The following is a 24,173-nucleotide window of genomic DNA, read 5'->3' as shown; positions in this document are numbered from 1 at the left end:
GCAGTGATGCCTCTACGGGGTGGGTGGGGCAGGTCTGGAGCATGCGGGCGGTGCGTTCTGGAGGGGGAAGGGCCGCGCCAAGGGGTGTGGAGCGCTGCCGAGCCTCTATCTGCTCAGCCCCGCACCCAGGACCTTGTTCACCAGCGGTTCGGGGGTCCCGGCCGAGCCCCACTCGTGCTCCACGCTCTTCACGCACGGCAGGCTGGGGTTGGCCTTCTGCACTACTGAGATCTGGCAGGTCTGTGAGTCGTAGTGGGCCTCGCACCAGTCAGGAAAGTCAATTGGGTGCTGGGTGCTGTGGGAGAGGACACGGTGCTGTCAGACCTCCTGATTAGTGCTGCTGACTGGGCTGAGTGGCTTCCTGCTGCCAGCCCCCTGCACAGGATGTCTTCCAGACCAGCTCAGGCAGGCTGGGACATGGCCCCTGGCACATCTGCACATCTTGCTGTGCCGAGACACCCTTTCCAACTGCCCCAACTTGCCCCACCACCCTCAATGCCCTGGTGGAGTCCTGCCCACCTCTGCCTCTTGTTCCCCAGGACCTGGTGCCCCACAGCCCTCCCAAGACTCTGCTCTCTGCTGCATTTGCAGCCACCAGACTTCCCCCTGCTGCAGATGCAGGGATCCCATCAGGGTGGGAAGTAACAGCCCACCCCAGCATGGCCCCTCACTTACGTCTCGCAGCAGCCCACACCAATGGGGTGTAGGCAGGTGCAGAGCAGGCAGTTGGTGCTCAGCCACGATTCTCCAAGGGAGAACTGTTTCCCTTCATACTCACAGGGAGCTGCAAAGGAAACAGTAGTGATGAGAACACATGGGTCTGTGCTGAGGACAAGTGGAAGCCTCTTCGACACCCCTGTGCCCTGAAAGAGGGAACAGAAGTGTCGTGATGACCTCTCACCCTCCTTATGGTATGGAAGATATATGGTGGTCTATCCACTGTCCTGCAGGTATAGAATGCCCTGTCATCTGCCATGGGTGATGTACCCACCCATCCTCTCCTGGCCCTGCCTTGGGGCTCTCCTCACTACCCCATCAGTCTAGAGCAAGAAGCAAGTGGCTCTTGCTTCCCTGAAGAGGACAAATCCAGTCCCCCTTAGAGTCTGGGCATTTCTGCAGCCCTGGAAGGAAACAGCAGAGGGATGAAGACCCTGTTCCCTTTGTTGCTAGTCCTGCACACTCAGCCCCAGCCAGGCTCCTGCCAGGAACCTTCATGGCCCAGAAAGCTCTTTCTCAGACAGAGCTCTGGGGAGCTGTTCTGTGCTTTACAGACTGCTCCTTCCACTCACCACTGGCCCATGATCCCATTCCCATTCAGCACAGTCCCTTCTGTACTTCTCAGGCATAGGGCAGAGCTATGCTATGCTGGGAAAGCTGAAGCCTCCTCTTCCCATTAGCCCTTCCCATCTCAGCTCCCCACTTACCTTTAGCCTGGAAGTAGCATTTGGCCTGGGAGCCCGGCAGCTGGAGGAGGAGGGAAAGAAGCAGGCAAAGCTTGCCCCAAGCACACCTCATCTTCTGTGCTTGCATGGCCATGGATGGTTGAGCTGGATTTGTTCGCTTTGCTTCTCTATTGCCTTTGCTCCTTTGCCTTCTCTTTCTTTTTCTCTCTCTCTCTCTGCCTTTTTAATGCTCTTCCCCTGATCCCAATGAGAGATATTTATAAAGTTCAGCTTTACGACCCTGGCCACCAGCTGTGCCCCACTGGAAAAGTTGTAAAACTCATTTCCTGATTTGAAAGGCATGAAAACAAGAGGTAGGATCAAGATTTTTAACAAGCTGTGAAAAGCTGATTCATGCCCTCCAGAAATTTCTCCAGTTGGAAGCCCCTGTGGGTGCAAGGCTCCACAGTGAGGGGAGATCCAAAGGTCCCCAGCGGTGTTGCCCTCTGCAGTGTGGTGAGCATGTAAGCAGCAAGCATGTGAGACCCTGGCTTCTGACCAAAAGAGCTCCAGGCTCTCCTTTGGTCATGCTCAGCCGTCACTGCTTCTTCACAGCAAGCCAAGGTTTTAGGAGCATCCCATCTTGCAGAGCTGCACAAGCATCCTGCTAACAGTGTGGGATGCATTTGGGGAGGGAGGTGCTTGCACCCAGCTGCTGAGCTGCATGACACTTGCACCCCAGCCTGGGCTGCAGCTATGCCAGATTATGGTCCTGCATGGGGTGGGGTGGGGGGGTGGGGGGGTGACGGGGGGTGACAGGAGATTTAAAATCACAGAACCATAGAATATGCTGAGTTGGAAGGGGCCCATCAGGATCACCATGTCCAACTCCTGGCCCTGCTCAAGACACCCCAAGAATCCCAGCATGTGCCTGACAGTGTTATCCAAACACTTACTGAGCTCTGACAGATTTGGTGCTGTGACCAGAGCAGTACAGCAACAGCCACTGATGCAAAACAGGGGAGAAAGAACTGGAGCTTATCTGAGCAGTGCCCATGAAAGAGGACTGTGCCTGTGCACCTGGAACACACACAAGGTACCAGAGCTGAGCATCCTCTTTCACAGGCTGCAGACTGGCCCCAGCAGAAGCAAGAAACAGGAGGGATAAAATCAGGAGGCAAAAGTGCTTTTTTAGGCAACAAGTAACCTGAGAGGTAAATGAGGGACTTGGCTGGAGGCAAGGACCTCTGGGAAGATGCCACATCACCCAGGGATGTGCCTGTGGACCTCACAGACCTTCACCCAGAGGGGTTGCCTTTGTGTAGATGTGATAAGGCTGTTGTCAGCTGGAAAAGGGAGCGGATGTGCAAGAGGGAGGAGGTCGTAGCCCTGGGAGCCATATGGCCCCAGAGAGCTACAAGCAAGGGCTGAGTTGCCAAAAGAAATTTTCAGCCCTTGTCAGAGGTACTGCCAGCAGCAGGAAACAGGGCTCTGGGGATGGTCCAGCCACGGGCTCAGCCAGCACAAGGCCGTGCTGGCACTGAGGCAGCATCAGCAGCAGTGGCATATGTGGGTCATCTGCTCCTGCCTTAAGCTCCCTGCTTTCTGAGAGTTTGGGATAAATTTACACCTTGACGCGTGAGGCTTAATATCCCTTCCAGAATTTGTATTGGCATTTGCTATTATAGCTGGATATTTTTCTTATCCCCATAAGTGCCCAATCCCTCATTGAATCCTGCTAAATTTTGGCGTGAACATTTTCCTGTGGCAGTCTAATTAAGCACACAGTGAAGAAAAAAAGTGCTTCCTTTTATCCACTTTATCCGTTTTGGATTCACCACCTTTGGATTTGAAGGCACAGTCCCTTCCCTTTGGTGCTCTGGGCCCCTTTGCCATCCCATTGCATCCATCTCCTGCAGCTTGTGTTCTTGCTGCTGAGGGAGAAGCCCTGGATTTGCACCCCTTCTTCCCCTTAGAGAATTACCCCAACCCTGTTGTAGTGCCACAGATGATCCTCGGTGGGGTGGCTAGATGGCAGCAAGTGTGGGATCTGTTGGGAAAGGCTGATAACAAATCAGAGAAATGCTGGACACGCCCTGCTGACCACTGGGCACTGAGCTGGGATGGTGGAGTGTATCAGCGATAAATGGAACCTGCCCTTTGGTGCAGAGTTGTTACTATATAGGGAGGATAAAAGCATTCGTCGTCAGAGCAGTTAATTAATATTCCTATTGTGTGTTTGGAAAAAGAAGTCTGGCATGCTAGTAACTGCAATGAAATAATCCATCATTGTTCCATCAACAAAAACAGTAAATGTTAACAAAAAGAAGTGGTGGGTTTCACTCAGAGGCCCACAGCATTTAGACAGGCTTCCACAAGAGTGCTCACCCTGGGGCAACAGCATCTCTTGGCTGTGTAGAAAGGCATTACCCCTGCTCCATCAGCGAGATGGAGAGGCATTCTCAGGATTTCTGTAGTCATTATGGTTCATTAAATAGAGGGTTAAAGCTATGAGACTGTAGCAGCATGGAGATAGATGGTGTTGCTGCTACCTCTCCCAGAAAAGCATCTCTTCTCAAGAAGCTGCTTGAGGGGGATGCACACAGGCACACTCAAGTCCACACTCACACACACCAAGGTTAGCTCAGCAAAGAAGGCAAGAAGGGTCTCCTCTATAGAATTCCAGCTAGGTTTATTTTTCAGACTCACACTGAAGGGTCCAGGGACAGAAAGAGCCAGACCAAAGGAAGGTCCAAGGTTACATATGGGGGTCAGGAGCCAATGGTCTGAACACAGAGGGCAGGGCAAAGGGCAGTGACCTATAGGGGACATAAGAGCAGACCATCAGTGATACCACAGCAGTGGGGAAACAGGGAAAGGAGAAACCTTGAACTGGAGACATATATGAACAATAGAGGTGGGCAATGCCCACGGGCCAATGGGAAAAGCAAAACTCAGGTAGATTAACATTATGCTGCAGAGCACTCTGGGGGGAAGCCTTTTTGCTCACCCTAAACTGTGAGGCTTTCTCAAAGCCTGTGGTAGATTCTTGCAAGGCATTCCCCTGGAAGTTTCCATTAGAGGCTCAAGGGCCTCCATGTGACATCATTCATAGCTTTTGAGTTTTTCATCAAAGTGCATTGCTGGGAAAATGCAGAGAAAAAGGGTAGCATCAGGACACCTCCTGGCACATTGCAGAGGGGCCAGGGCAGTGGACCAGCATTCCCATTGTGGCTGTGCATAAGGAAAGGGGCTGATGGTCCCTCATAGCCTATTGATCCTGCTTTTCCCCTCCTGACCACTTTGCTTCCCCCACTTTTGCATACTGGAGCACCCACCTGGCCCCAGTGCACACATCCCCAATCCAGAGCATTTTGGTCCAGGTTGTGCAGGAGGGGGCTTGTAATTTGGAAAGCAGTACTTGCAATTGGAGTTGGTGCTTCAGAGCTTCTGGCTGGGTTCTTGAGGGGTGCTGTGGCAGGAGGAGCTGACACCTTCTACTGTGCCAGCCTGGAGGAAGTTTTGCTGCAGAGACTGAAAGAAAGCAGCCACTTTTGGTCTCACATCTTGGGGAACAACTAAGACCTGGGGAAGAACCACAGAAAGGATAAAGGGGCTGAAAAAGTGCCTCTCTAGAAGTTTAGTCACTTTGATTTACCAGGCAAAGCCCAACAGAAGGAATCACATGTGTGCCAGTCTACATGTAGCCAGTGAGCAGCAGTCACTACGTTTGAGTATCCCAGGATCCCGCAGAAGGTCACATCCATGTCTTAGGATGTGACCTTCTGCAGGAAGGACCCAGCTCTCCTCCCTGGCCTTGCTACAGATTGTAGCTGTGTCTGAGAAAAGCTAAGTGCTGCACCCCAACAAAAGCACAGTTCTGCTGGCCTCCTCTCTCAGCAATCCCTCTGCAGAGCAGCAGAATGCCCAGTACCAGGGATGAGACCCCATGTATGGGGAAGGCAGAGCGCCCAAGCCAGTGATGCTGGAATGAGGTGACAACAGCCCATCCCAGCACTGCAGGAGGCTCAGGGGGTGATAAGTTATGCTGGACAAGTTGCCATCAGCAGAATCCAGGAGAGTTATAAAACCTGAATCTCCTGAGGCTTCAGCTGGGGCTGCAGCTGCAGAGCAGGAAGCAAACAGGATCCTGGCTGGCATTGTGAAAGCAAACACCATAAATCCAAGGAAGTGCTGCGATTGCTGTTTTAGGCACTGGGGAGTTTGGCTCCTGCTCCCCAAAGGTATTTTATTTTCTCTCGAACAAAAACAAAACCAGCAACAACAACAACAATCCAAACAAAAAACAAACTAACCAACCAGAAAACCCACGACACAAATTTATCACTGGGCCAAACTGCATGGGTGCTGCTGTGGACTCTGAGGCAGCTCAGGGATGTGGGCATCTCTCCTTACCCAGTAGCCTGAGGATGCTTCAAGCACCAGAGTACCTAGGGCACCAGGGCAGGTCCATATAGATGCCGGCTCTGAGTGACGACCACTTATGAACACTCACGACTCACCGGCATGGCCAGACCCTGGGGAGAGGTGAGCAGAGGGGTGAGGAAGAGATAGGCAGGCAGGAGCTGGAGAGGAAAGTCAAAGGGCTAGCCAGAAAATGACAGCTGACCCATGCCATCTTTTATCCTACAGCTGGCAAGCCACAGCCCCACCAGCAATGAGACTCTTGCTCCAAAAAGGGGCCAAAATAGAGGGGAAGTGAGAAAAACTTGATGTCACCTTACTCTGAAGACTGGCTGCCTGCTGGATGAAGCTTGATGCTAGTGGAGAAGCATGGGCTGCAAGGCATGCTGGCATGTCTTGTGTCTTTCATGGCCTCAGCACTCACATCCTGACCCTCCTCGCAGGGGAGAGGCGTTCTGACCCCAGAGGTTAGACACAGCATTTCACAGGGGCTCTACAACCCTGCTTGTGGGGGGTGTGTGGGGTCCCTGCCATGGGAAAGGAGCTGCTGCAGGTCCCCAGTCATGGGATAAGCTCTCTGTCCTGGGCACTCCCATACTGTGGCACACTTGGGCTCTCATGCCCTCTTGTCCTCTCTCACATGGTCTCATCCTCCTTTGCTCATGCCCATGCTCCATTCCTTTGGCTCTTTCCCAGGTCGTTTATCATAGCTGTGTCTTCTCTGCATCAGGCCAGGTTTTGGCATCAGTGGGTCAGCCACACATTCCTGCTTCCCTCAGCCCTGGCAGGATGACGGCACCCATCCTGGCTGTCCAGCACCCTGGGTGTCCCAGCATGGGTGTGCTGCAGCCCGTGGCCCTTCCTGGGCTCTCCTCAAGGAAATGTGCCAGGAGGTCACAGGGTGTTCAGGAAAACAGGCCTTGGCTCTTGCTGGCCATACCAGGAAAATAAAAGTGTCTGGGCAGGCAGCCGCAGAGTGACTGTGAGAGGCTGGCACTCCATAAATCCCCTGGAGCAGGTGCTTTGTAGTCAGCACAAGGAAATGAGCATATTATTCAGCTTGGCTTAAACCCCAAAATGTTTCCTGTCCTGTGAGTCAGAAATAACCCTGGGACATCATTCCTAGGCCATGCAGAAGCCACATGAGCTAAAAAAGTGCCAGGCACTTGTTGCGTGAGGACTTGCTGGTGAGATCAGTGGTCCAGGCCCCTCGTTTTGGAGGGGAATTTGCCACGGCAGTGTCATGCCACCAGCGCAGACCTCAGCATATCAATGGCCTGGAACATCCTGAGGATCCACTAGGGGGACTACCAGACTGGTCTTGGCCACATTGCTTCATTGGGATACGGGGACGGGGAGAGCCTCAGGAGAACCTGAAGCTTTCTATGTCCTGGGTGGATCCTGCAGATCTCCGGCCTCACTGTGGTACTGGAAAGATGGATCCTTCTGCACACTGCACTGGCTGTTTTACTGGCACCCACAGGGCCATGCCGGGGTATACCCTGCTCTAGGAACACTCTACAGGAGAAGCCATGGATGGCTGGTGGCTTCGTGGTGGAAGAGACTACCTAGGCACGGGGCTGAGACTCCACATACTCAGCCTGAGGATCCCAGGGAAGTTTGAGAGGAAAGCACTGTAGGAGCTGTCCCTGGCTTGGCACAGGCAGCACCCACCTGAAGGGATACATGGGTGACTCTTCCTGCCCTGGTGCCTTGCAAGGATGGTCCTAGGATCCCACCCTGGGTCTGGGGCACAGAGAGGTGTGGTTACTAGGGGCACTCCCCATGGATGCACAGGGACAACCCATGTCCTGAACCAGGGAGGTGATAACAGCTGCCACATTTATCTACATTTTCCCTTTAAAATATTTGCCTTTGCTCTATTTTTTTCCATTACTGGCACACAAACTTTAAATCGAAGCAAGGAGCCCTTCAGGCTCCCTGGACAGCAGGAGCACAGGAAGCCCATATGTGAAAAGATCACCCATATATCTGCACCTGTCCCTGGGTGCTTTGTGCCCACCCGGTCAAAGCCTCTCTGACCTTCCGAAGGTGTTACTCTCCCATTTGGGATGGGGTGGCAATGTGAGCACTGGCAATAGAGACCTCAGCAGAACCCTGACTCACACTTGAGTGGAAATGTGAGTCCTCAGTGGTGCCTTCTCCATCCCTGTCCTCTTTCCAGAGCCTCCAGCAGAAAGGGACTGCTGGCCATCTATGCTAGACCTCCCCGTGACCCAGCACTCTTTGTGCCCTGGCACAGCAGTGTCTGCAGGACTCCATCTGGCCCTGGCAGTGACGACTCTGCTGCAGGCACTCACTTGTGGTGCCTGCCATGCTCTTTACAGCCACCTCCTGAGGCTGGCAGGTCTTTGGCTCCACTTTCAGCATGGAGGTGAAGGAGCTTGGCAAGGCCCATGACCTTGCGCTGCTGCACGCCAGGAGGTGGAAAAACAATTGTCATCCTGGGAGACCAGGGGCTTGGTTATGCTTGCCAGGGAAACATGGAAAGCATAATGTGGACTGGACTGACACTGGAATCTCAGGGATGTGAGCCACCCAGGAACAGAAGAGCATAGCTGTGTCCTCAGTGCCATCATGATCTGGTGCAGCAGAGATCTGCTCTGTGATCTAGGACCAGCATGTGTGTGATGAAACAAGTGTGTGAGATCACTTAAAAAATCACTGACAAGGGTATCAGCAAAAACCAGATTTAATACTAAGCGACATCATGACAAAGTTCATTGTCAAGATTCACTCTACCACTTACTAGTCAGTTAAGGCACACTGAGGAGAAAAAAAAAAAGCAACAACAAACAAAAACCAGGCAATCAAAGCAGAAATTAACTGTTGAGTTTGTACTTGCATGTGTGTATATGTGTTTGTCTGTGTGTGTTTAGGTGCGAATGACAAAAGGACACTGAGGACAAGGATAAAAAAGGAATATGGCCTAAAAGCTTAGCAGCACTCACACTTTACTAACTTATAACTTAACAATTTAACAGAGGAACCAACACTTAACAGTATCTAACCCATTTAAATTAAACTTAACAAAAGAACAACACTTTAGCAGCCTTTAACTTAGCTTGCAGCTTATGACTTAATCTTACTTACAAGCCTAAGTTACTTAGATCTGAGATACTTACACATCTAAGAGACCAGCATTTCTTCCAGATTTGCTACAGCATATGGTAGGGGCATGCACACAGACAGAACGTGCAAGCCAGGTACCTGTGAAAAATTCCCCTCAGAGGTCAGTGAAATACTCACTTGGGATGCTTTTGCATCTCCTCAAAGGCTAAGGGTTGAGCCTCAGGTACTGTTTTTCAAGGCTGAGGTCTAACAAGCATTTCTCAGGTCTCAGTGCAGCCTGGAAAAGGTGGGATGCATCACCACAGTGGGTTACCATGGATTCCCATGAACCACCATAGATAGCCATGTACCACTACAGACTACCAGGACCATGGTGCTGGGTGCTGCCCAGTCCAGAGAAAGATTGTCATCCCAAGGTGTGAGATGCCAATAAAATTCCATGTAACAGGGAATGTGCAATGGAGTTCAAAAAATCCTAAGGTATGATACATCTGTATGTATGGTGAGAATATGGTGAGAGTATGATCTGTTTATGGCATGTATGGTGTGTGCATGGTGTGTGTCTGGTCTGTGGGGTGTGTGTGGTGTGTGTATGGTGTGTGAAGTATGAATGGTGTGTATGGTGTGTGTGTGGTGTGTATGGAGTGTATCTGCTCTGTGTGCGGTGTCGGTGCGCTGTCGGTGCAGTGCCCGTGCGGTGTCGGTGCGGATGTGTGGCCACGGGGCGATGGCCGGGCCCCCTCTGGTGGCTCACACGCGCACACACGGGGTGCCTCCGCGTCCCCATTCCCCGTCACGGGCATCTCACGCGCCCCATCCCTCCTGGAGCGAATCCCCATCGGCTCCTCCCTCGTTCCTTCCACCCTCTCTGCTTTTCTTCCCCGTATCTCTATTTTGTTTTACCAGAGTCGCTCTTCCGCTGGCGGCATTCCGTCTGTCGCAGGTCCTGCGGGAGCAGCCGCACCTCCCAGAGAGGTGGCGGCGGAGACCTTTCCCGGTCAGTCTGTTGCCAGGCCCTCTGCGTCCCCTTTGCCCCTAGCCTGTGCCACCGGAAGCTAAGGACAGGAGTCACAGGGCACCTCAAGATGCAGCTTCTGCCACCCTCTGTGCCCCTTGAGCAGGGGTGATTCCTCTGACAATATGGTCTCCGGTGGGACCATCACCACCCCACCATGTCCAGCTCCACACTCCATGGGGAAGTTCTTCCAGATCTTTCCAGCTTCTGATTTCTGGATGTAATCATTGTCGGTTGGATTTCACTGTCCTTCGGCTCAGGCACCGCTGCCAGCTCCGTACCGCACTGAACCGAGATATTTATAGCCGGCAATGCAATCCCTTCGTCTCGGGTTGTGCCGGGCTGGGTAAGCCGAGCTCCGTGACCCGGAGACACACATCACTCGTTTGTGGGGACACCTGCAATGTGAATGGTGGGGGCAGTGAGAGGGATTGTGATTCCTAGCAACCCCAGGGGTGGAAGTATCCGTGCCGGGGCACCTTGTGGTGCCATGCCCGCGGTGTTGCTCTGCTCTGGTGGCCTGCCCCAAAATCCCGGGATGCGACAGAGACACCCTGCCCGCCGCTCAGCGCAGCATCCCTCACGCATTTGAACCACGCAGGACCTTGAAGGGCCAGTGACACCGGCAGGACCTGCCGGGCCACCGTGCAGCCAGTGCGCTCCCCCTGTGTTCGCACACAGAAGCATCCCGCCCCATACAGTTCTGAGCCGTGGGGCAGGAGCTGGCACCACCCCCAACGCCCCCCTCTGGTCTCTATCGTCCCCCACCCCCGCCCGATGGGAGCAGGCAGCAGGCTGGGAATGCCAGGAATGCACCGCAGGCATGCTGCCCCCGCCGAGCCCCCCTTGCCCCACCGAAGCGCTCTGCAAACAAACGCACGGCACCTCTGTGTCCGCCCCGGCTGTGCGGCCCCCCATGGCAGCCCATGACATCCCCTTAGGTCCTTCCCGAATTCCCGGGAGCACCCGCAGCCCCGCTCTGCCGGCGTTATCCCAGCCCCACGGCGCCATGGGGGCTTGTGCAAGGGTCATTGCCAGACCTTGTGCCCCGAGCCCTCCCCTTTTCTCCACTGGTAGGCGTCCACCCTCCTACCCCAGCACGCCACAGGCCTGTGTTCCATAGCAGAGGGGCCGAAGCCCCAAAAGCTGCAGTGGTGACATGCCCGCTGCATCCAGGTCCCTGCTATTCCCCGCCCTCAGCTCCCCCTGTCCTGTCAGGTCTTGAGCAGGCCAGGTCCCTGTGGCACGGTTCCCAGTGCACCGTCCACTACTGGGGAGACACACTGGGTCTCAGGGACGCCTGGCTCCCCAGGACATCCCAGTTCTCAGGGTCCAATTCCCCAGTGCCTCCCTGTATCCCAAATCCCCGAGGATTTCTCCAACCTCCTCCCCTTCCTGCAGGGGAGATACCCACGGCCAAAGCACTGGAAGTCCCCCACAAAGGAGGCAGCCAGACCCCGGGCAACCCTTCCTCAGAACCTGATTCCTCCTTTATCCCACAACTTAACACCTCCCAAAAATCCCTTGTGAGGACGCTCACACCCAGGATATTCCCTCCCCTTCCAGCTGGTTGTACCCCACATCCCTTCACATCCTCGCACCCCTCCCGAGACTACGCCTTTGCCCCATCATGAACATGCCCTGCACCTCACTGACTTCTCCAAACCCTGGGGACCCACAGCCTGAGACATGCCCGTCCCAGTCCCTAGAACTTGGGGTACACTAGAACTTGGATGCTCTCATTGCAGATCTCCTAACCCAGGTACCTTTTTTTCAATCCCCCACCCAGTGGGGACGCTCCAAACCCTAATGCTACCTCCCCGATTCACCTCACGGACCCTAGATCCCACGTACCCTCTCTTCAATCCCTGCCCACTGGGAGCCACCGGCTCTGGGGACTTCCCTCCCTGAATCCCCCGATGGGGCTCCCCGAGCCCCACCCCCCACCCCCTCCAACCAGAAGCCCAGCGCCCCAGTCCCCTGCCCCAAATCGGTTCCCTCTTCTCCGATCCCCCTAACTGCACCTCACCAGAACCAAAGTACACGTCCCTCGGCCCGCCACCCACCGGAGACACCCCGAACGCGGATGCCCCCTCCCTACCTCCCCTCCTGGACCGTGTAAAACACGTGTACCCCCTCTTCACTCCCTGCCTACAAGGGGCCGCCTGGTAGAACGCGCTCTCTAACCTCCCCCCGGGGATGCCATAGCGCTTCGTCAACCTAGAAGCCAGAGACGCCGAACACCCCGCCATCCCCCTCGCACCCGAGCCAGCGCCCCCCTCCCCGCTAGCCCCACCCCTGGCCCCCCCTCTCCGGGGACACCTCCCCCCGCCCCGCCGCGTGCCGCCCATCCCCGTGCCCGGCCGGCCGGGCGGGGACCGGCGGCGCCGCCCCCCCGGGGGAGGGCGGTCGGTGGCGGTCGGCGGGGCGGGGGCGCGGCGGGGGCGCCGGAGCGGCGGGCGGCGGCCGGGGCGGAGGAGCCAGCGCGGCCCATGGCTCCGCCGCTGCCGCTGCCGCTGCTGGCGCTGCTGCTGCTGCCGGTACCGACGGGCGCGGGGCGGCGGGCGGCGACCCCCGACGGGGCGCCCGCCAACTTGACGGTGGCGGTGGTGCTGCCGGAGCGCAACGTGAGCTACGCGTGGGCTTGGCCGCGCGTGGGTCCGGCGCTCAGCCTGGCCCTGGAAGCGCTGGAGCGGGGCGAGCCGCCGCTGCTGCCGCGGCCCTTCTCGGTGCGCGTCGAGTTCATGAGCTCGGAGCTGGAGGGCGCCTGCTCCGAGTACGTGGCACCGCTCAACGCCGTGGACCTGAAGCTGTACCACGACCCCGACGTGCTGTTCGGGCCGGGCTGCGTTTACCCCGCCGCGTCCGTGGGGCGCTTCGCCTCTCACTGGCGGCTGCCCCTCATCACCGGCGGGGCGGTGGCCGCGGGTTTCAGCCGCAAACGGGAGCACTATAGCACGACGGTGCGCACCGGGCCCTCGGCACCCAAACTGGGCGCCTTCGTCTCCCACCTCCACGCGCACTTCAACTGGAGCGCCCGCGCTGTGCTCCTCTACGTGGACCGCAAGACCGACGACCGACCCTACTACTTCACCGTAGAGGGTGTCTACCAGGAGCTGCAGGATGGCAACAACCTCACCGTCACCGTCCACATCTACTCCCCCGAGGAGGGGGGCCCCGACACCGCCGTCCACTTCATCAAAGCCAACGGGCGCGGTGCGTGGGTGGCACGGCGTGGGGTACAGAGGGGGACACGATGACCACGGTCGGTGGATCGGGCTGAGCAGCGCCCAAGGAGCAGGGGCGGTGGTGTGGGAGTGGGAGGAGGAAGGGAGAACAGAGGGGGCTCCCCTCGGGAGATCTGCGTAGGGCTCCGAGGGGGGGAGGCAAAATCCTCTGCGGGGCACAGCGCGGGGCTGAGGGTGAGACAAGATCCGTGTGGGGGACGGTGGGGGGCATTGGACCCGTATGGGGCACAGTAATGGGGAAGGATGGGGCGCAGCAAGGGGACTGGGGTACGTTGGACAACATGTAGGGTACAGCAAGGGTTTAAGGGAGAAGCAGGACCCATCTGGGTCACAGAAAGGCGATGGGGATACAGTGAGACCACTGCAGGACAGAACAAAGGGCTGGGAACATGGTGGGATGCATATGCGGCACAAAAACGGAGCAGGGATGGCAGTGGGACTTGTTTGGGGCACACCAAGGGGTTGGGGGCAGTGGAGATCCACATAGGGCACAACAAGTGTCAGAGAGGGCAGTGACATATGTGTGGGGCACAGCAAGGGGATGGGAACATAATGTGATCATGTGGGCTGCAGCAACAGTCCAAGGAGACAGTAGCAGCTTTGTGGGGCACCATGAGGGTCTGAGGACACAGTGTGACTTGTGAGGGGTTGAGAGCAAAAGGGCGCCCATGTGAGGCATGGCAAGGGACAAAGCATCTGATGGGACTCTTGTGGGGTGCAGCAGGAAATGGGCAGAGGGGCGCCTGTGGTAGGGCAGGACAAAAGGCCAAAGGAAGAGTGGGACCACTGTGGAACAAAAGGAGGGGCTGGAGGCACAGTGGGACCCATGTGGGGCACAGGGAGGGGTGGGCAGAATGGGCTCTGTGTGGGGTGCAGTGAGGATTGAGCACATTTTGTCACAGTGGGACAGGAGGAGCAGCAGGACCTGCACAGGAGATGAGCCCCTCCCCAGGCCAAACCCTGTGCCAGTGGAGGGGCCATGATACAGCAGGATGAGGGGGCACAATGTCTCCCTCGCAGGCCCCCAGCCCAGTCAACTTTCTGAGCAAGAATTGGGGCAGACCCCCAGCTTGGGTGTCTATGCTATGAGGGGCAGCCTGTGGGACCACCCCACCCTCTGTGTTAGCAGGATCAGGGTGACCCAGGCGTGTCCTTGGAGGCTGGAGGTGCTGGAGTGGATGTGGCTCTCAGAAGGACAGCATCAGCTGTTGTTACGTACCTAGAGAAACATGGTGCCAACATACCTAGGTGGCCGTGCCATCCTCAGGCAGAGCCCCTCAGAATGGCACCTGGGCCCCCTGGGCTGTGCCTGTCCCTGCTGCACCCCAAGGATGGGGCTGTGATAGCCCCACCCTGCTGATGGAGGGATAAATCAATTTGGTACCTTGCGAGTGCCCCAGGAGAGCAGCTATATTGGGAGCAGGAGGAAATGGAGGGGCTTACAGAGGCAGCTGGAGAGCAAGGGCAGTCTGATGCTCTTTCATTATTGATGAGCAGGGTGTATCAATCCTGGAGTCAGCCACTCTGCAATGCTTCTTAATGGATTCTGAGATGCTGTGTCATTAGAAAGGACATCTAGCCAGGATAAGTGGAGCCAGATGGGCCAGCAGTACTTGTGTCCAAGGCTAGGCAGGACCAGGCTGCAGGGGGGAGGTGCTTTGGGGTGCTGGACTGGGTTCCCATCAGGACTGATACCAGTGAGGCTGAGTCCATGGGGTGAGCATCCCTTGGCTGCCCTGCTGGATGAGAGCTCATGCATGCATTTGGAGCCCAGCCATGCAGTTGGGAGCTTCTTATGGGATGAGAGCAAAGGACTCTGCAGGGAGAAAGGCTGAAATCAGTGACTCTTGTCAACGTTTCCATATTGGTGCTGTAAATCACCCCCATGGGAATCAATCCCTCTTGGTGCAGATAGGAGGTCGTGACGGCTGGGGAGAAAGGCCAGGCATGGGCAGAGACCTGAGTGCTTTCTAAACTGGATCACAGAACCTGGAAAGGCTTGGGTTGGAAGGGACCTTAAAGATCATTTAGTTCCATTCGCCCTGCCATGGGCAGGAATGTCGAGAGGGTCTGGGCCTCTCTGGCCACAGCTCAGAGATGGTGCCAGTGTGTGGGGCTGAATGGGGCTGAGTGCTTGGCCCCATGGAGGTGGGTGCTGCAGAGCTCGTCATAGGACCTCTCCTAGCCAAGGTGTGTGGGGACTTGCAAAGCTGTCCCAGGGATTGGGACCCTTGCATGGGATGGCATAGAGATGGAAACATGGAAGCAACTGCATCCATGCCCATGACCTGCAATAACACCATGTATCATCCCTCTTGGCATCACCCTCCTTCTCCCAGGTCGTGGGCAGGAGTTTGGTAAACATTTCCTAGAGAAAGTAATTTCCCTGCCCCTCCGTGCATCCCTAACAATGCTGGTTCTTTACATTCACAGGTCTGATGAATGGGCACAAGTGGGGGTGGGATTGCCCCTCTCACTAGTGCCTGGGCGACGTGCAGAAGCCCACGTCTCTCTAGCCATTTGCAAAAGCACTGATATAATTAGAGCTGTAGTTGAGGGAATTACCGGAGCATTTGCCTGCAAAAAGCCCAGGTGCCCTGCCTGGGGAGATGACTGGGCGCTGCTGCTGGAGTGGAGTGCATTTGATCCCCCACACTCTCCCTGGGCTAGAGTGACAGCCTCTGCACTGCAGTGCTCCTTGCTGGTGGGACTGCTTGAAACAGGGATTTTGTGCCTGAACCTGGGATTTGCCCTCATTTCAGGGTTGTCTTCCATCACGCAGGGGTCAAGCAGTGTTCTGCCACCTCATCTGCATGCTCGTGGTCCTGCCCCTTCCCTGGGACCTGGCACTTTGCCACCTATGCTAGAGACGCCCCCTAAATCAATGTCAGGGGCCTGCATGCACTCTAACCTTGCAGAATTTCATTCCCCTTGTCATGGGTGATGCTTTTGGCCATTTGCCAGCCCCTGGGGTGTGTGTGAGCCCCCAAAGGTGCTGCTGGTTGTGCAGGAAGCTGCCAGCTGGAGGTAGCTGCCTCCCTTAGGGAGAGCCCCAAGCTCTGACCGTTCCTTCTGCACAGCTCATGCAGTTTGTCCCCAGGGAACTGTCTAGGCGCCATCCATTCCCCTTGCTTGGTGGCCTTTGACCAGGCAGGCTTTCGCTGCTGCCGCAGGGGCTGGCTGCCTGCAGTGTCCCACCATCTGCTACCAGCTGTTGTGGCTCCCCAGCCCCTGTGGCTCCCTTTTCTTGGCGCCTGCAGTGGGATGAGGAGGGTCCTGTCTATACCCTTGGACGGAACCCTCAGGCTCTGTATGTTGGGGAGGTGCTGAGCTGTCCATCCTGGATGAGAAATTTGGGGACATTTCTTAATGCAAGACTAGCAAAGTGGGGAAGCCAAGAGTGTTTGTTTGAAGTATTGCAGCATTCAGAGGGAACCATTTCAAACCCTGAAACAGGCTTTCGCTCACACACAGCCCACGGTGCTGTGATTTTCTTCTCCCCCGTACCCAGGAGCAGCTCCCCACATTGCTGTGCATTCCCTGTTCCCAAGCTGACTGTGCTGGGGCTCTTCTCCCACCTGTGGGCTTCCTCACTGCCCCTGTGGGTGACTCTTCCCAGCCCTGCTGCCCACATGGCTGGGTGCATGCCCGGCTGGGTGCCTTCCAGCAGCAGAGACCCCTTCCCGGAGTGCGGCATTGCCTTGCTGTCCCCGGCCCCCCCACTCCCCGGGTCCAGCCGGGGTGCTGGGCCCCACGCAGAAGAGCTGTGTATCGGGGCCAGCGCCCAAGCGTGACATTCCTCCAGCACCCGCTGCCGCCGCCTCCTCTGTTGCTCAATCCCGGGTTCCCAGCCAGACTGGCTGGAGCGGGGGCCCTGGTTTTCCGGGGGGAGGGAGGAGGCAGTGTCAGGATCCTCAGCAAGGGCACGGAGGGCCCCTGCTTGGGGGGGTTCGGACACTTTTAGGCGCCCATCCCCATAGCCTGTGATGCCCTGTGCCAGCCACATGTCGGCCCCACACAGCACTTGGGTGGGCATCCCATGGGGGCTGACTGAGCCCCCAGCAGAGAGTGGGGGCGGGCGGGACGTCTCGACGGGGCCCGGGCACCCCCTTGCCGTGTGGGTCACACCGGCGAGATGCTCTGTTTCCAATTAGCGGCCACTGAAGGTGCTGGAATCTGGGAACCTGCGCATTCCTGCCGCACGGACAGCCGGCCACGAACCCAAACATGGGTTTGTCCCATTCCACAGCCCGGGTTCCCCAGGGGCCTCTGGCGCACGGCTCCGGTGCCTCTTCCAGCCCCCCTGATTCCGTGGCTAGGGCTGGCATGGAGCAGACGGGAAGCTGATGCAGAGGGGAGACAGCCTTTGGCTGGCTTTTGCTGGATCAGGGTGTGTGGGGTCTGTGCCTGGGGCATCCACCTCATGATTTCAAGCTAGTTTTTCCCTGTTCTCCTCTCCCCCTTCAGTCTGAAGTGATTGATGGGGCAAGAGTGGGTCTGTGCCAGCAAGGCTGGGAGTCTGGCCCTGGGTCGCAGGGAGGCTGTGAGCCAAGCACTGCCGCATCTGCCTGCTCCATCCCCCTCTGCAGCAACTGAGTGCTCCCAGGGCTGCCCTGCCCCATCTGCCCCATTCCTGGCTGTGTTCCTGGGATGCAGTGGGGTGTCCCCGCCCCACTGAAGCCCCTGCCTCTCTCTGGCAGTGGTGTATCTCTGCGGGCCACCAGAGATGCTGCGGCAGATCATGCAGCTGGCACAACAGGAGAACCTCACCAATGGCGACTACGTCTTCTTCTACCTGGATGTCTTTGGGGAGAGCCTGCGAGGTGATTCTGCCCGTGACCCCTTCAAGCCCTGGCAGGAGAGCCCGGGCCAGGACTCAGGGCTGCGTGAGGCTTTCCAGGTGAGCTGTGCCCACCTGCCTGGGGACAGAAACCTCCCCAGCCTGGCTCCACTGTGTGAACCAGAGCACTGTGCTTGGTTGCAGATGGTGCTGGTGATCACCTACTATGAGCCCCAAAACCCTGAGTACCAGCATTTCCAAACCCAGCTCATCCTGCGAGCTAAGCAGAAATTTGGGGTGCAGCTCAACTACTCTCTGGTGAGTGAGTCCCCCTGCATACTGGGGTGGTGGGGTCCTGTCACATGGGTTTGAGGCACCTCACCAGGATGCAGAGGGTGGGACACAGCCACAGACAGTGCCAGAGGCGTCATGCCTGGCGGGAACAGCCACAGAAACTGCCATGGTACATGCAGGGTACACGTTTCCCTCAGAGTGGTTGTGGGCCTGTGGGTGGGTGTGTTGTCCTGGTGCGAAGGTTCTGGGATGCTCCTGTGCGTGGCTGTGGGTGTGCTCAGATTCCCCCTGGCAGATGAACCTGGTGGCGGGGTGTTTCTATGATGGGATGCTGCTGTACGCCATGGTGCTGAATGAGACTCTGCGTGAGGGAGGCTCCAAAAAAAACGCCACCCACATCATCGAGAAGATGCGGGACCGCAAGTTCCAGGGTAACACTGGGATGGGGGCAGCTGGGTTGTGGGTGCTGTGGGGGTGGTGGAACCCAGTCCCCATCCCACCTGCATCTTAATTTTCCCACAGGTGTGACAGGGCTTGTGAGCATGGACAGCAACAATGACCGGGACACTGACTTCAACCTATGGGCCATGAGTGACCCCAAGACAGGACAGTATGAGGTGGGGGCCAGCACCAGGTCCCCCTGGATGGTGTTGGGGGATTGGATGGTGTAGTCTGGGGGTGTCCTCATGTCTCTCTACCTTAGGTGGTGGGACACTACTCGGGTGTGGAGAAGCAAATCCACTGGCTGGGACGACCTATCCCCTGGGTGAAGGGAGCTCCCCCCTTGGACAACCCTCCCTGTGTCTTTGATGTGGATGACCCCTCCTGTGATAAAAGTGGGTGTCCTGGGTCCCCACATCCCTTGGACTCGCAAAGCTTCCATCTGGGTGCATGTCAGTCTGGCCTTCACAGACCTGTAGATGGGTCACCCTGACATGTCCTCTCCTGCCTGCAGCCCCTCTCTCTATGCTGGCCATTGTGGCTTTGGGCACTGGCCTCACCTTTGTCATGTTTGGCATTTCCAGCTTCCTCATCTTCAGGTTAGTCAGGGCTGGGGGAACCTCTGTCTGATGGGTGGGTCCTCTGTCTGATGGAAGGGGGGATAGGGGCCTGACCCCTGTGTGTTCTCCAGGAAGCTGATGCTGGAGAAGGAGCTTGCCAGCATGCTCTGGAGGATCCGCTGGGATGAACTGCAGTTTGGAAGTCCTGAGCGGTACCACAAGGCAGCGGGCAGCCGGCTCACCTTGTCCCTGGTGAGAGGAGCCATCTCTGAGGCACCACCTTGCCCCTGTGCTGCTCTCCCTTCCTGCGTGACATCCCTTCCTGTTGATCCCTTACATTGCCCTGTTTCCTACAGAGCCATAGCCCCACTGTGTCTGTCCTCAACACAGCCCTTCATCCTTACATAGCTCTCCATTCCTTCTAGAGAGTTATTCCATCCATCCCTGGCATGACTTCCCATCCCCTGCAGAACCATGGCAGGACCTTATCCATGTCCTGCACTTTGTGCAGTGCACCGTGGCTTTCCTACACAGCATGCAGAGCTTGTTCTGACCCTTAGAGCCCATCCTGCACCATCCCTTGCACAGCTTGGATATCCCTGCCCTGCTCCATTGGTGTTGGCTATCCCTCAATGCCAGGGTTCCTCTCTCTAATCCCTCTCCTTCCCACAGCGTGGCTCCAGCTATGGCTCCCTGATGACCACCCATGGCAAGTACCAGATCTTCGCCAACACTGGCCACTTCAAGGTCAGTGCAGCAGGCAGGGAGCTGAGCCTTCCCCTTGAAATGCCCCAGCTCTGTTGTGTTTCCCATTGGCTGCACCCCCATCCTGCAGAATGTTGGCACTTTCCCCCCCTTCACAAATTGACCTTTTCTCCTTCCCAAACACCCCAGGGCAACGTTGTGGCCATTAAGCACATCAACAAGAAGCGCATCGAGTTGACGCGGCAGGTGCTTTTCGAACTAAAGCACGTAGGTTTGGAGTCTGGGCTAGGGTGGGCAACCTGCTTGGGGGTGCAGGGATTGGTCCTGGGCATGTGGGAGGGTAGCAGGAGCAGCAGCTCATGCCCTTTGACCTTAAGACTGTCTTGGGTCCACTTCCACCTGCAGATGCGAGACATCCAGTTCAACCACCTGACCCGCTTCATTGGGGCATGCATCGACCCCCCCAACATCTGCATCATCACTGAGTACTGCCCACGGGGCAGCTTACAGGTAGTGGGGCTTGGGGACACTGTAGGTGACACTTAGACATTCCTGGTGACCAAGCTGGGCTGGGCTTTGTGGACAGGGCTGTGGATGGTGGTGGCCACCTGACCCCTCCCTGTAAGGCTCACAGCTGAGCTGTCCAAGCAGGTATCAGAGGCCAGTGGAGGGGTGGAGGTGGGTGCTGCAGACCCCCTGAGATGGGCACTTGGTGAGGCTGCCATCACCATGACCTGGGTTCTTGGTGAGGTCTACTCAATGTGCTACCCCAGGATGTCCTGGAGAATGAGAGCATCAACCTGGACTGGATGTTTCGCTACTCCCTCATCAATGACATTGTCAAGGTACCCAGCTGAGGGGTGTGAGGGGGTGGGAGAGGTGCCTGAGAGATATGAGCTTCACTTTGTCCATCTATGCCAGGGAATGGCCTTCCTGCACAACAGCATCATTGGCCATCATGGCAGCCTCAAGTCATCCAATTGTGTGGTGGACAGCCGCTTTGTGCTGAAGATCACTGACTATGGCCTGGCCAGCTTCCGCTCACCCAGCGACAACGAGGACACACATGCACTCTATGCCAGTGAGTGCCTGCCTAGGAGGACCGGGGGACCAGGGTGATGGAATGGCCCAGTCTCACTGCTCCATTGTTTTGTCCCACCAGAGAAGCTGTGGACAGCCCCAGAGCTGCTGCAGAAGGGGCACCTGCCCACCCCGGGCATGCAGAAAGCTGATGTCTACAGCTTTGGCATCATCGTGCAGGAGGTTGCTTTGCGCAATGGCCCCTTCTACATCGAGGGCATGGACCTGAGCCCTAAAGGTGAGGATGGAGAGAACAGGTGTGGAGGTTCTGCCCCACTATGGAGGTCTGGTGCTCACTGTGGTCTGTTGGCCACACCCTGGCAGAGATCGTACAGAAGGTGCGTAACAGCCAGAAGCCCTTCTTCCGCCCCTCCATTGACATCGGGGTGCACAGCGAGGAGCTGGCAGTGCTGATGGAACGCTGCTGGGCACAGGAGCCGGCTGAGCGCCCTGACTTCAGTCAGATCAAGATCTTCATCCGTAGATTCAACAAGTGGGTGGTTGGCATGCAGGGATGGTGATCCCGGCTGGGAGCGGGGACAGCCATGGGGGTGGTGGTTGGGAGGCACCTCTTCCCACAGTGCCAGCTGACTCTACCCCAGCAGGGAGGGAAGCACCAGCATCCTGGACAACCTGCTGTCACGCATGGAGCAGTATGCCAACAACCTAGAGAAGCTGGTGGAAGAGAGGACACAGGCCTATCTTGAGGAGAAGCGCAAGGCAGAGAACCTCCTCTACCAGATTCTGCCCCAGTGAGAGGGGGACACAAGGGGGTGTGTGGGTCTGAGGGTTAGCATGGGTTCACCATGCACCTGGTGCTGTGCAAGCATGGGGTCCCTTGCCACCTTTCCATGCTGGTGTGGGGCAAGGGTTGCAGGGGGAACAGTGGCTTTGGGGTGGAGCTCACCACTATCCTTGCTAGTTCTGTGGCAGAGCAACTGAAGCGTGGAGAGACAGTACGGGCTGAGGCTTTCGACAGTGTCACCATCTACTTCAGTGACATCGTTGGCTTCACTGCCCTCTCAGCAGAGAGCACTCCCATGCAGGTGAGAGCAGGACTTGGGGGGCAGCACCTCTGTGGGGCTGTTGGATGTCTCACACCCTGGCAGTGCCATGCCTAGGGTTAAGGGGACATGTGCACTCTCAGATGCACACACATCCTTGTTCCATCCAGGTCGTGATGCTGCTGAATGATCTCTACACGTGCTTTGATGCCATTATTGACAATTTTGACGTCTACAAGGTGAGTGGCATGTTAAGTAAGCACAGCCCCCATAAGTGAGGCAGGCAGCAAGGAGCCCAGGTTGTACCTGCACCCCCTGCCCCACAGGTGGAGACCATTGGGGATGCCTACATGGTTGTCTCGGGGCTGCCAGTGCGCAATGGGAAGCTGCATGCCCGTGAGATTGTCCGCATGGCCCTGGCCCTGCTCGAGGCTGTCAAAACCTTCAAGATCCGTCACCGTCCCAACGACCAGCTCCACCTGCGCATCGGCATACACACTGGTGAGCCAGTCAGCCAGCCAGCTGGGGGGTGCTCACCCACCCATCTGCCCACCCTGCAGCATCCCTAAGTGCCTCTGTGCCTGCAGGTCCCGTGTGCGCTGGAGTGGTGGGTCTGAAGATGCCACGGTACTGCCTCTTTGGGGACACAGTGAACACTGCATCCCGCATGGAATCCAATGGCCAGGGTAAGCTATGGGGCTGGTAGCTGAGGTCCAGAGTCATGGGGTGTGTCCCGTTCCTGTGGCACCCAGCCATGTCTCTCTTGCCCCTCTGTGCTGCTCAGCACTGAAGATTCACGTCTCATCTGCCACCAAAGAAGTCTTGGATGAGTTCGGCTGCTTTGAGCTGGAGCTGCGTGGTGATGTAGAAATGAAGGTGAGGGCACAGCGATGCTGGTGGGGTACCAGCCCTTCCAACCACAGGGGAGTGTGATGGGGAGAGGGGCAGGGGCTGGGAGCCCTTGTTGCCCTCAGTGCTGGGGATGACACCCAAGAAGCAGCTCCAGCGGTGGGCAGGGTCTAACTTGCTCACCTCTGCCTCCAGGGCAAGGGAAAGATGAGGACATACTGGCTGCTGGGCGAGAGGAAAGACCCTTAAGAAATTTAAGCCCAGTGGCTGTGGCAGAGCCCCCAGCTCAGTGGGGCTGCCAGCGCTTTCCAATGCCCTAGGATGCACTGGCATCCCCCCCATCACTGCGTCCACCTGCCTCTGCAGCCCCACTTCAGCAGGGCCTGGGCAAGGTGGGGCAGCGGCCACAGCACCATCTGCCTCCCTCCATCAGCACCAGCAAAGCCTACCTTCCCCACAGCCTCTGCTGGAGTGGGATAACCAACCCTGATCCAGCCCAAGGGACCTTGTATCCCACCCGTCCTCTGAGGTCTGCCACCCCTGCCCTCTTCCCTGTGGCTCAGCTGGCTCTGAGCTTCTCCGGGGCCTGGCTGCCCCGCAGGGCACTTTGCCGTCTCTTTTCAGTACCTGGCCCCCAGCAGAAATTGTGCCCATGTCAACCTCTCCCTGGGGTGGGGGGAGAAATGGGGATTCCTGCCAAGACTGACTCCTTGGCCAGGCCAGGCTTCAATGCCGCAGCTCCCCCCCTCCCCAGTATCCCCTTCCCCTGTATATAAGCCCATCGGGTCATGTAAATACCCATCCCTCCTCCAGGTGTAAATATAGGACTCACTGCAACTATTTTGTTGAAATACAAACTTCCCCAGATCCATCTGTCCTGTGGCTTCTACTTCAATCTGCCCCAGCATGACAAATGAGAAGGGAGGCTGGGCGGCCCACAATATGGAACTCAGCCTAGTCTGGTGACAGCTGCCTGGAACATCCCAAGAGATCGTATGCCAGGGGTCTGTCTGTGGTGTAGGGCCGGAGTGTGGGCATGGGGAGCTAGTGCTGGGCGGCTGCAGCAGTGGCTGTCGAGGGCTTGGGCGGTGCTGGGAAGGCAGGGTTGCCATGGGTTTGCTTTGGCGTGAGGGCTGCAATGCGTTCCTCTGAGCTCATGTTCTGGCTGCCCTGCTGCTGCCTCTTACTGGAACACACCTGTGCCTGGGGACTGGAACAACGGCTGCGTGTCACCCACAGCGTGCACCAGGAGGAGATGTGTCCAACGGGATGGGGCTGTACCAGGGGCTCTCCTTCC

At 57.1% G+C, this 24,173-nt stretch overlaps 2 protein-coding genes across 3 annotated transcripts; one reads left to right on the top strand and one right to left on the bottom strand.

Moving 5' to 3' along the window:
- Positions 1–105: 105 nt before the first annotated feature.
- On the bottom strand, positions 106–1,536 carry MSMP (microseminoprotein, prostate associated). The gene is made up of 3 exons (XM_066339277.1): positions 1,425–1,536; positions 676–784; positions 106–295 (listed from the first exon to the last, which is right to left on the bottom strand). Exons 1-3 carry the CDS (start codon positions 1,534–1,536, stop codon positions 106–108), a joined length of 411 nt encoding a protein of 136 aa, XP_066195374.1.
- A 10,871-nt stretch (positions 1,537–12,407) lies between these two features.
- NPR2 (natriuretic peptide receptor 2) lies at positions 12,408–23,741 on the top strand. Of its 2 annotated transcripts, none has more exons than XM_066340072.1 (22): positions 12,408–13,131; positions 17,864–18,063; positions 18,148–18,261; positions 18,533–18,668; positions 18,760–18,854; positions 18,941–19,073; positions 19,193–19,277; positions 19,370–19,490; positions 19,911–19,985; positions 20,133–20,210; positions 20,349–20,453; positions 20,717–20,788; positions 20,865–21,024; positions 21,106–21,261; positions 21,348–21,516; positions 21,629–21,775; positions 21,946–22,069; positions 22,198–22,266; positions 22,354–22,528; positions 22,615–22,713; positions 22,812–22,903; positions 23,072–23,741. In XM_066340072.1, exons 1-22 carry the CDS (start codon positions 12,408–12,410, stop codon positions 23,123–23,125), a joined length of 3,183 nt encoding a protein of 1,060 aa, XP_066196169.1. In that variant the 3' UTR covers positions 23,126–23,741. The 2 variants fall into 2 exon arrangements, with proteins under 2 accessions (XP_066196169.1, XP_066196168.1); XM_066340071.1 differs by having other exon boundaries at positions 21,626–21,775.
- The last annotated feature ends 432 nt before the right edge of the window (positions 23,742–24,173 follow it).

This window comes from Sylvia atricapilla, chromosome Z (assembly GCF_009819655.1).
Source record: "Sylvia atricapilla isolate bSylAtr1 chromosome Z, bSylAtr1.pri, whole genome shotgun sequence".
NCBI lineage: Eukaryota > Metazoa > Chordata > Aves > Passeriformes > Sylviidae > Sylvia > Sylvia atricapilla.
This window is presented reverse-complemented; position numbering and strand designations above follow the sequence as displayed.

Bases quoted from the DNA above. Each gene is read 5' to 3' on its own strand.
- MSMP (XM_066339277.1), bottom strand. From the start codon at position 1,536: ATGGCCATGCAAGCACAGAAGATGAGGTGTGCTTGGGGCAAGCTTTGC. The intron at 785-1,424 runs GTAAGTGGGGAG...TTTCCTTTGCAG, and splicing joins ATGCTACTTCCAGGCTAAAG to CTCCCTGTGAGTATGAAGGG. The intron at 296-675 runs GTAAGTGAGGGG...CCTCTCCCACAG, and splicing joins GGTGTGGGCTGCTGCGAGAC to CACCCAGCACCCAATTGACT.
- NPR2 (XM_066340071.1), top strand. From the start codon at position 12,408: ATGGCTCCGCCGCTGCCGCTGCCGCTGCTGGCGCTGCTGCTGCTGCCG. The intron at 20,789-20,864 runs GTACCCAGCTGA...CATCTATGCCAG, and splicing joins TCATCAATGACATTGTCAAG to GGAATGGCCTTCCTGCACAA. The intron at 22,267-22,353 runs GTGAGTGGCATG...CCTGCCCCACAG, and splicing joins ACAATTTTGACGTCTACAAG to GTGGAGACCATTGGGGATGC.